The 11,868-nt window shown below is 41.1% G+C and overlaps 2 protein-coding genes across 2 annotated transcripts; one reads left to right on the top strand and one right to left on the bottom strand.

Annotated features, from left to right (window-relative positions):
* The first annotated feature begins 438 nt into the window (after positions 1–438).
* Positions 439–946, top strand: LOC112165254 (histone H4). The gene has a single exon (XM_024301725.2). It carries the CDS (start codon positions 520–522, stop codon positions 829–831), a length of 312 nt encoding a protein of 103 aa, XP_024157493.1. The 5' UTR covers positions 439–519; the 3' UTR covers positions 832–946.
* A 6,584-nt stretch (positions 947–7,530) lies between these two features.
* LOC112163931 lies at positions 7,531–10,059 on the bottom strand. The gene has a single exon (XM_024300190.1). It carries the CDS (start codon positions 10,057–10,059, stop codon positions 7,531–7,533), a length of 2,529 nt encoding a protein of 842 aa, XP_024155958.1.
* Positions 10,060–11,868: the final 1,809 nt, after the last annotated feature.

The following is an 11,868-nucleotide window of genomic DNA, read 5'->3' as shown; positions in this document are numbered from 1 at the left end:
CAAAGCAAATGGAGTAGTCAGTAGAGCACTCTTTGTTAGTCAGTGCTTGTTAGAATACATAGATTTTTTTTGGAAACTCCTGATATTATTTCGGGACGTTCTCTCCATGCTTACTGTATTTTGGGGTTACGGCTCAATGTCCCTCCTTGTATTCGACAGTTTCATTAATTACGACCTAAGGGCAGTCACACTGGCCCTTCTCCAAAAAAAAAAAATAAAGCCGGATGTATCGTGCTTATTTTGGTTGCTAGCTCATGTCCACTTCTGATGACTCGCATTCCCAAGGAGCTACAAAGCACAATCCGTGCCACACTCTCAGAACCAATTAAAATACATGGCGCGGATCGATTGTATAAGCCGTCGATAGGCACCTAGATCCAACGACCATTATTTACCCCCCAAGACCTCAAAATCCCAAATCCCCATGTGGCCTTTCTATAAATACCCAGACTTAAATAACTCCAATTTCTTATCTTCCATCAAAATCGAACTCTCTCTTCTAAAAAATTTCCGGTGAAAATGTCAGGCCGTGGTAAGGGAGGCAAGGGATTGGGCAAAGGAGGAGCCAAGCGTCACAGGAAGGTTCTCAGGGATAACATCCAGGGCATCACCAAGCCTGCCATTCGCCGTTTGGCTCGCAGAGGCGGCGTCAAGCGTATCTCCGGTCTCATCTACGAAGAGACCAGAGGTGTTCTCAAGATCTTTCTCGAGAACGTCATCCGTGACGCCGTCACTTACACTGAGCACGCTCGGAGGAAGACCGTCACCGCCATGGATGTCGTCTATGCTTTGAAGAGGCAGGGAAGGACCCTCTATGGATTTGGGGGTTAAATCAGATTAGGGTTTGTTTAGGATTTGGGTTTCAGATCTGGGTGTGATGAAAATTCTGCTGTTAATGTAATTTGCATCCTTATAATCAAGTAATACATGTTTGATTTCTTAGTAATTCTTGCTGTTTTGTTTTTGTTTGCATTTTTAGCTCTGTGGTGGATTGTTTAGAGCAATTGGGAAGTGTTTTCTGACATATGGTTGGTTTTCATGGCTTTGTTGGATTAGAACTAGATTACTAGCAATACAATAATTTCTAGAACCAATAGGCATTGGCTTTGCAAATTAGGTGTTTAAATTGACAAATTGCGGGTATTTGCCTATTTGGGCTGGCATTAGACTTGTTTCATGTCACGTCTCTCTGACGCTGAAAATATCTGAAGCATGTGTGCAATCTTTGAAATGTTTGTCTGGCCAAAAGGTAATGGCAGAAATTTATATTCACTTTCACCTGTGTGGCTAAATGAACTTTGGAGATAAAGAAATTTTAAATTTTAATACCTGGAAATAGATCAAGACTCAAGTGTGGCAACATAAAATGTTTTCAGCAGTGCTGAGTGATATGATCATGAATGATCCTTTGGATTTGGTGCCAATGGTACCTCTAAATTTGCGCAGCTGCTGTAGTACCAAAATGTTTTCTACTTCCCACCAAACTTGCAAGAAACTCCGATTGAAAAAGCCACGGAGGCATATTCTGTGGCGTTTCGGCGATTCACTTAGGCTGATGCCTGTGATTGTCGTGGACAATGCAGTTCAGTTGATGAAGTAGGCTTTGGGCGCTCTACATGGAATTGCAGAATCAACCGTGAAAGACCTTAGACAATCTAAGTCTAAAGTTGCAGATGAAAGAAATCCCACGGAAACCAAGAATCAGAAACTAATGTATAAATATTGGCACCATTAATGGACAATGGCGCAACACTGAAAGGCAGAACAACTCTTAATCATACATATATTTAGTATACACCCTTAAATCGTTGAAAGCCCTCATATGACCTCTTTTCTAGTAGCCCTACAATTAAATGGCCAAGTACACCTGGAAGATGGTATGTTAGAGTGTCTGGAGGCTGACTCCACCAAGAACAAGATTAATCCTTGTTCAAATAGGAGCTTGTACTATTTTCCTATTTGTTGTAGATAACTCTTGGGATCAGAATCCATAATAGGAAATGAAACAAGTAAATCAAAGGAAATAAGCTAAATAAGATTTATATTCATTGATCGTTGTTACAATGGAGGCAGATTGTCTTATATTACTTTATTTGCTAACCAATCTTAAATACATATTCACAGGATGACCCAACCCTAGTCCAGTTATTCATATAATTGTAGAGCCCAAGATGGATACTCAATCTACTTTACATACCTCCCCTCTTAATAGAAAGCATGTCCTCAGGCCTTAAACATGTAACAATCAGTGAATGAGCTCATGTGACTTCAGCAGATCCATTCTGCTCTCTTGCATTGCTTTAATCATCCCGTACTCTGCTTCAACCATCCGTCCTTCCATAACAAAAGGAGTCAACAACTTGTGAGTTTGCGTAGTTAAAATTATACATGTATTCAACATCTTATGATTCTCTTCTCTGGGAGCAGGAAACAAAAGCACTTGAGCAGTCTTTTGTTTAGGAATAGAAAGAACACGTCCTGTAGCATATTCATCACATACAAGTGATAGAACTAGTGTTGTGGAGACCCCCTTCACAAGCTCTGCAAAGCAAGATGCCGTAGCAAAAAATATCACTATGGTTGCTATAATCTGAGAATGACAGAAAATGTAGGAACACTGAACATGTAACACCAAGGTCCTTCTAACTTGCTACATCAACTACAGGTTTGTAAAGGAATGGCAAGATCACAAGACCATCCACTTTACATTCAACTCGAGGCACAAGCAACATAATCATTGTTTCATTCTTTGAACAACTCCTTTTAGAACTAGCTCCCTCAAAATTTTTGACCGTGTACTAATCAATTTTTGACTGGGTCATGCACTTATGCCCTGGCAAATCACGGTGAAAGCAAAGAGTGTAGTCTCAAATTCCATAATCATAAGATCCCATCTAAAGTATAATCCAATCGCCAATATCTTGACCAAACTATAAGACGAGGAATATCACAGTTGAACAGTGGAAGACACCATAACGTAGATCAGACTGTAAACACGGAAATCTGAAAACAAACAAGATGCAGACACGTGTACAAAAAATAATAATTTTATTAATTTAAGTACGGGTTACAATCTTTGGTAATCCTCTGATTCGATCTCCGATGATGAATTTCACTCAAGGGCTTGACGCTTGATCTTGAGTTGGACGGTGGTCACGAGAGTTGACACGTGACGAACGCTTTTAACTTGAGGTTAGTGAGGAACCGGCTATTTGGCAGCTTGATGGTTCTTCACACGAGCTTGGGAGTCTTCAGAAATTTTGAGAGTGTCTTCTTCTCTATTTTTTGGCCGAAGTCCTTTTAATTTGCGAAGGGGTATTTATAGTGTCAGCGTCTCTCTTGATTTGAAATGCCTTGATGACACGTAATTAATTGCATTTTCATTAATAGCATAATCAAATCAATCAGCTTTAATTGATCGATTTAATCACGACTATTAAGGAATTGAGACAATTAATTTGATGGCTGATTTTCATCTTGATTATCAATTTAAATAAATTGATATCTAATCAACAGACGAGATTTAATGCTTGATTTTATTCGGAATCAATTAATTTGATTGATCCGCTTTAATATCAATTGATTTAGCCAGAGCAAATTCATTTATTGCCGTCGAGCCTTTCATGTATCGCCAAGTGTCATTCTTTGAGTCTGCGCGATTTTGCTGACTCACAAGCTACGTGGACAATTTGCGGGACCCACATGCCGACTAAATTTGTTCGGTCATAATTTCAAGTGGTGACCGAATTATTTAATGAATTTTATTTTCATTAAATTTTTGGTGTCTACAAATACCGCCACTTCAAGGTGCGTCGTAAACATGTTGTCACGTGTTGGAGGTGTAATTTGAAGTATGAATTTGATTTTTTTCAGTCGCCTTGACTTTGACGGCTTTTCCATTTTAGCTTGTCGCAATGCTTTGCCTTAACGGAGCTAGTTTGTAGAACTCCACAGTTGTAGAAATTCCTTGATTTAATTTTGTAGAGATTCTCCCTTTTGTAGAGATTCTCTTGCAATCAAAATTTAATTTTGCGAATATAGAAGGACTCCAAATAGCTGCTAAGGCCCATAATATAGAAGTATTTTTTTTTGTTAAACATTTATGGAATAAATCCTCAGTTTTTTTTGAATAAAATATTTATTCACAAAATTTCAGCAACAATATATTGGTGTCATATATATAGCAGAAATTTCTGGTCTCAAATAGGAAGTTAATGAAGTGAGAAACCTAGCCTTTTATTAATACAAAAGGACGGTCTCCTCACTCTAGACTCGGCCGCCTCTCAACCTCCTTGCTTGCTTCATTACCTTTTGTCTTTGGTGTGGCAGAAGATCATCAAACATTCAAACAATTAAGGTTCTTTGTCTCTACTCATTTTTTCATGAATAACTGAGATAACTGTGGCTGTGCACTTCCTTTTTTTTTTTTTTTCTCTTTTTACTTACAGGCCTTCTGCTACTTGGTTCCTTGCCTCTGGCTTCGTGTGTCGTCACCACATAGAGGGACCAAGGTATGGCTCTCAATCTGCCAATATATATATATATATATATATATATATCATGCTATATACAAATGACTAAGGGTACAGCTTTCTGATGAATGATGATTCATGCTCTGACAATATATATATATATATATATATATATATATATATATAAACATGCATGTGCAGACCATAGAGTGATTTTTTTTTTCTTCACATCGCAGAAGCCAAAGCATGATTAATCAATCATCCACTTGCACACATGCCCCAAGCCCTCTCTGTCTTGCTGACGTCTCTGTCTCTTTTTTTTTTAATCCGAATTCAACGCAATGATGCATCACTTCCTTTGGTTTTTTTTTTTTTTTTTGTCTGACTGCAAGAGAAAGCGTGATTTCCTTTTCCTACTACCTTGTCATGTGGCCTCACATTTGATTTTCTCATGATGCCGCCGTTTTTTTTTTTTTTTTTTTTTTCAGGGATTTGGAGATAGACTTGCTGCTACTAGTGTGTTCTCCTGGAAACTTGATTTGGCGCAAGCTTTTGGTAGCTGTAAGGTAACCTGGTAAGCTGCTTTTTAACCTTTATTTATTATTTCTTTCACACATCTTGTGTACCTTCTGACATAGTACATATGGAATTATAATTATATGCATGTGCAACACTGCAGCCCATAGCATGATTTTTTTTTATATCACAACAAAAGCATGATTTATTCATATGTTCTTCTAATCGTTCGCTTCGCATGCCATGGCGTTGTTACTTTTTTTTTTTTTATGTCGCATAGTAAGTACATGCATTCTGAAAATTGTTTTAAATGTTATTTCTTCTTTCTTTCTTTTTTCAGCGCTTTGGTGACAATTGATGAGCCCATTCCTGCCTTCTTTATTTCCTGCTTGCTGCTGCTAATTTCTTGCTTTGGGATCCGCAAATTATAAAGACTGAGGTATGGCTTTCTGTTTCTTTTTTTATTATTATCACAACCCGCCTTGACCCAATCAAAACATAATTCCATGATATATTCTTTTCTTCTTCTTGCATGATTATATATATATATATATATATATATATTTTTTCCCCTTTTTTCATGGCATCACCCTTTTAATGTCGCAAAGTTTCATATGTATGTCAATATATATATTGCTTCTTTTTGTAGGGTTTTGGCGACAATTGAAGAACGCAGACGACCTAAGTGTTTGGATTCCTCCACTTTTGTGCGTGGCAGGGTCTGCCAAAAGCAGTTAAGCTTTGCGTGTTTATCGACGTCAAGGAGAAGAACGTGAACGTCCTAAACGCTTGGATTCCTCCACCTTTGCTTGTGGTAGGGTCCACCAAAAGTGGTCAGGCTTCGCGTATTTGGCGGCTCACGGAGAGAAGAATGCAGACGTCCTAAACGCTTGGATTCCTCCACATTTGTGCGTGGTAGGGTCCACCAAAAGCGGTTAGGCTTCGCGTATTTAGCGGCTCACGGAGAGAAGAACGCGGACGTCCTAAACGCTTGGATTCCTCCACATTTGTGTGTGGTAGGGTCCACTTAAGCTGAAAAGACCAGCAATCCAAGAAAGAAGGCGTAGCGGGAGTAGTAGTAGCAATAATAGTGAGGTGCACTTTAAGCATCGGAAAACTGACACCAGTCTTGGCCCTATTTATTGTGATCCTAATGCTGAGTTCACTCTGAATACTGACTTTCTTGGTGACATTTCAACTTCTTCACAACCGATGCTGCAACGAAATGAGGTAACTTTTTTTTGGACTTGCGTCAGAGATTTTTTTCTTTTTGTGTTTTTTTTTCTTGGAACTTGAATTGTTCTTTTCCCATCTTTTCAGGGTGCAGAGATTGATGGTCATTCACGTTGGGGGAACGATGACGCCTCTTCAGACGCTATACGTGTTCCTTCTGCAGCAGAACTTGAGGCTTACGCTTTACCCACGAAAGGAAAATCTAATGCAAAGAATGACTCACAGCAAATTGACCCTACAGGTACAATTCTTAACTCTTGTGTATTTTCATTGCACTTTAAGCCCTTTTTTTTAACTAATGATATATGTACAGGTCCACTTACCATGGTGCATCCTCCTAAGCCTCTGAACACCATAGCCTTTTCTGAGGCCTCTCTTGGTGGAGCTGCTATTATAGATGCCAGCCAAAGACTTCGTGATATTCGTCAACAAGCTGCTACTGCAGTTTGTGAACAAATTGAAGATATGATAATGAAGCACTCCTCAAAGACCATTCTTTCCAGCAAGGGGGAACTTGACAAGCTGATAGCTGAGCTTAGCCATTATGGGATTGATCCTTCATCCGTAAGGGGAAAAGTTGAAGGATTGTTGACTAGTGCTGACCAATACAACCTGGCACGACTTTCTTGTTCAAGCAAGTCTACTCCAGGCACACGTAATCAACGTCTGGCTGACACAGAATCAGAAATTGCGAAGGTCACTTCAATTCGTCAAGCTGACTCTGACCATCGTCAATCTGCACTCAAGTCTTTAGAGAAATTAAAGGAGGAGCAGCGAAAATTGGAGCAAACAGTGACTTTACTAGATGAGAGACTTCTACTACAGGAGAAGAAGCTTGTCGACCTAGAAAAAGAGAAGACTCAAATCCATGAGACCCCCGAGGTGACCACTGCAGAGCTTGAGACTACAAAATCATTGCGAGATACTTTTGAGAACCACCGCAATAGCTTCAAGGGTTTGACTTGGGTGTGAAGAGCTGTTCTCCATTTGTAACTTATGATGATTTTTTTTGTTCATTTTCCTTTATCACTTGTAATAAGTCATACTTTGACAGTCATAACTTATTATAGAAATAACGTACCATTCTATTTATTTACTTTATGAATAGTAAACAAACCCTTTTTTTTTTTAATTTGATTTGACTGAACTTGAGATTGTTATTCCCAAGCTGCCTACGTATCCTTCCAATGAAGGAATCAAGTCATCACGTAGTTCAAGGGTTTATGGATGAAGTGAAATTTTTTTTTTTTTTTGGTGGTGCCATGTGCAGTTTAGGCTCGTGCAGGCTAGGAGCGTCTTCTTACTTACTTCAAGCGTAGTACCTCTTCAGGAACTTTCCATTTATGGGGCCAATCCTCAGGCCATCTTCAGCCACAATTTTGTAGGCTCCATTGGTGTAGACTTCGCGGACTACATAAGGTCCATCCCACTTTGATTGAAACTTAGGACCAGTCTTGTGTGTCATGATGATAGGTCTGCGCACGGCAAGCACTAGATCACCAACTTGAAAGGATCTGGGTCGAACCCCTTTGTTGAAAGCTCGTGACATTCGAGCTTGATAGCATTCCAAGTGCTGTTGCACGTCAAGTCTCTTTTCATCTAAGGCTTCCAACTCCTGAAGGCGTAACTTGACATTCTCTTCATTAGTCAGTCCTTCTTGCAAAGCAATCCTCAGAGATGGAATCTGTTTCTCCAAGGGTAAGACAGCTTCAACACCATATATAAGGGAATAAGGTGTAGCTTTCGTGGGAGTTCGATATGTCGTTCTGTAGGCCCAGAGCGCCTCGCCCATTCTTTCATGCCAATCCCTTTTTGTTTTGCTGACAACTTTCTTCAAAATGTTACACAATGTCTTGTTGAATGCTTCCGCCAACCCATTTGCCAGGGCGTTGTACATAGAAGAAAAGTGTAACTTGAAGTGATATTTTTCACAGAGTTTCTCCATGGCACTATTGGAAAAGTACTTGACATTGTTTGTGATGATGCAGCGAGGAACACCATATCGTTGAATGATATTCCCTTTGATGAAGTCTACAACATTTTCTTTCTTTATTTCTTTAAGCGGTACCGCCTCTGCCCACTTTGAAAAGGAATCCGTAGCCGCTAGAATGTATGAGTGACTGGCGGAGGATTTTGGAGTTATGGGCCCAACATCATCAAGTCCCCACACATCAAAGGGGTAGGAAGCAATCGTTGGATGCAGTGGCTCTGGTGGTTGTTGGATGAAGTTTGCATGAAACTGGCAAGCCTGACACCTTTGTGCATACTCCATGAAATCTTTAACCATAGTGGGCCAATAGTAACCCATCCTCTTCACTTGAAAATGGAGCTTAAGACCTGACTGGTGAGCTCCGCATACTCCTGAATGAGCTTCCTCCATAGCCTTGGCAGCTTCCTCTTTCCCCAGACATCTAAGAAGCAATCCATCGAATGATCGTCGATAAAGAGTCTCCTTATAGTAGAAGAAGCGTGATACTCTTCGTCTTATGTCCGAGCGTTGCTTTCGGTCATCTGACAACTTATTTCGCTCAAGGTAATCAATCAACCAGTACCTCCAGTCATCCACATCAATCACGTAAACAGAGACAACATTGGAGTATTCATGCCAAAGCTTAGAGATTATTGGTACGACCCACCGTTGGCAGATTGGAAGGTGTATGATTTCATCCTCTGATAATGCCAGAGTTGCTGCTAAGTTGGCCAAAGCGTCTGCTGTTTGATTTTCTTTTCTTGGCACATGCGTTAGTGTGACAGCATCAAAACCCTTTAAGAGTTGTGTGGCGAGCTGAAAATAAGGAACTAAATCCTCTTTCTTCACTTCATAGAGAGTTAGTAATTGGTCAACTACCAACTTCGAGTCTCCATACACCTCTAGATTTGAGATTTTCATTTCAGCTGCGGTTTGTAGTCCCATAATTAGCGCTTGATACTCAGCAACATTATTGGAACATAACTCACCAAGAGTAAAGGCATAAGGCAATATCTGCCTTTGCGGAGAAATGAAGACCACACCAGCTCCTGCCCCATCTGCTCGTGAAGACCCATCGAAGAACATTTGCCAAGCAGGGAGGACCTCTGTATTAAAGACTTCTTCATCTGGCAACTCATCTGAAATCTCCCAATCTGCAGGAATAGGATGATCCGCTAGGAAGTCAGCCAATGCTTGTCCTTTAACTGCTTTGGCCGGTATGTAGATGATCTCATACTGATTGAGGAGTAATGCCCATTTTGCCATTCGCCCTGTCAAGACGGGTTGTGACATAACGAACTTGACTGGGTCAGCTCGCGCCACTAGATGCACTGTGTAAGCTTGCATGTAATGTCTTAACTTTTGGATGGCGAAGACAAGCGCGAGACAGATTTTCTCTATCGGCGGATAGTTTAGTTCCGGTCCTGTGAGAGTTCGACTCAAGTAATACAACGCCCTCTCCTTCTTTGCTTCATTTTCTTGAGCTAGAAGTGCCCCGAGTGATCGCTCTCGAGCAGCAATGTAGAGGATAAGTGGCTTCCCAAGGATGGGTGCACCTAACACTGGAGGGTTTGCCAAGTACTTCTTTATGCTTTCAAAGGCGTTATGGCAAGCTTCATCCCATACAAAAGGCACATCCTTCTTCAGAAGTCGACTAAATGGCTGACACCGGCCTGCGAGGTTTGATATAAACCGTCTAATAAAGGCAAGCCGACCTTGGAGACTTTTTAACTCGCGCAGATTTCTTGGCTCAGGCATGTCTTGAATGGCCTTAATCTTTGACTGGTCCACTTCAATGCCACAATGTTTCACAATGAATCCAAGAAACTTGCCTGAACTAACTCCAAAACCACATTTGAGGGGGTTCATCTTGAGCTGGTACTTGCGTAGTCTATCAAACACCCTTCTTAGGTCTTAGAAGTGATCCGTCCTCCTTTTTGACTTGACTACTAAATCGTCGACATAACATTCCACATACTTGTGAAGCATGTCTCCGAAGATTTTCTGCATAGCACGCTGATATATCGCACCAGCATTTTTCAACCCGAATGGCATAACTTTGTAGCAATAAATGCCTTTGGGAGTACGGAACGCAGTAAGCTCTTCATCTTCTAAGGCCATCCTAATTTGATTGTACCCAGATGACCCATCCATGAAGGAAAAAGCTTCATGCCCTGTTGTTGCATCCACCATGAGTTCAATGATAGGCAAAGGGAAGTCATCTTTCGGACACGCGTCATTTAAATCGCGGAAGTCCACACATACACGAAGTTGTCCGTTCTTCTTCTTGACAGGAACAATGTTTGCAATCCATTTAGGATATTGAACCTCTCTAATGAAACCCGCAGCAATCAACTTATCAACTTCAGCTTCAATTTGAGGAAGTAGTTCTGTCCGAAAGCGTCGTTGTGTTTGCTTGATCGGTCGAGCCTCAGGTTTAACTGCGAGACGATGAACCGCTACCTTTGGGTCAAGACCAGGCATTTCTTTGTACGTCCATGCAAAGACGTCTTTATATTCAAGCAGCAGATCATAGTAATTATTTTCTTCTTCGGGACTTAGCGAAGCACTCATGAAGACAGGTCTTGGATCTTCCTCAGTTCCCAAATTGAGCTCTTTAAGCTCATCGACAGTAGCTTGCTCCCCGTCTTCAAGTTCTGGAGGAGCTTCATTTACTTCATCCTCAGAATGATCATGGTCATCTTCTTCAAAAGCCTATGCTTCTGCTACCGTGATATGATAGGCAGACTGTACAATCTCATCTTCGCCAGTGCCATCAACATTACTAGTTCCGACTTGGCCAGTGAGTATGATGGTGTGCTCCTTCACTTTGAGTTGTTCGCTTGAGCTCACCTCTAACATAGAGCGTCGCTTCATGCGTGACGGAATGAGACTTCGGATCTCTTTGTTGTTTCCTTGGTCGTCAATCTCCTTTCTCTTTCGCCTTTGCTGCTGTTTGGGTGCTTGTATCCTCTCAAGTGCTGACTTTCGAGGGACTGACTCAGATTTCTTATTTCCTTCATCGGGAGATGACAACCTATTGAACACGGAAGCTCGAGTGGTCGTTTGGGTGATGCGGTTGAAAACCGAGACTCGGCTTGTTGAAGTATCGACACGATCAAATACAGAGACTCGAGGTTCCAGCTCACCAACTTGTTTAGGCATCGCAGCTTGAGAATTAGCATGAATGCGGTCAAATGCCGAAACACGAGAGGCAGATTCAGACTCTTGAACCTCTTCTTCTACTACCTCAACACTAATGTGTTGCGTGCTTGCCTTTGCAACTTTTCTTCTCCTTGAAATTTTAATTGGTTTGCCTGGTACAAAACTAAGACCTGCTTTAGCAGAGTCAGCTGTGCATCCTTGCTCTCTCAACCTCCTTTGAGATTCATTAAGCTCATGAACCTTTTTACCAGGGATGACTTGGCCACCTTCCTTGCTTGACGAACCGAAGTCATATCCAGCCTTTGCTAGCAGCTTGTAAGCGTTGGGGTCGAATCCTTCCTTTGTCCTTTTGTTAGGAAGTGTCCCGTGCTCTGTCTTGCCTTGAATTGGTTTGACAAACCCCTTTAGCGACTGCTTGGTGGGAGTTGCGTTGCTCAACTTCGTCAACGGTATAGTTGATGTTTTTTTTTAGCAATTCTACGTCCTTCTCCTCTAATTTTCGCGGACGTTCTT

This window comes from Rosa chinensis, chromosome 5 (genome assembly GCF_002994745.2).
Source record: "Rosa chinensis cultivar Old Blush chromosome 5, RchiOBHm-V2, whole genome shotgun sequence".
In the NCBI taxonomy this organism is placed as follows: domain Eukaryota; kingdom Viridiplantae; phylum Streptophyta; class Magnoliopsida; order Rosales; family Rosaceae; genus Rosa; species Rosa chinensis.
The sequence above is the reverse complement of the archived record's forward strand: the minus strand, read 5'-3'. Positions and strand labels throughout refer to the sequence as shown.

Bases quoted from the DNA above. Each gene is read 5' to 3' on its own strand.
- LOC112165254 (XM_024301725.2), top strand. From the start codon at position 520: ATGTCAGGCCGTGGTAAGGGAGGCAAGGGATTGGGCAAAGGAGGAGCC.
- LOC112163931 (XM_024300190.1), bottom strand. From the start codon at position 10,059: ATGAACCCCCTCAAATGTGGTTTTGGAGTTAGTTCAGGCAAGTTTCTT.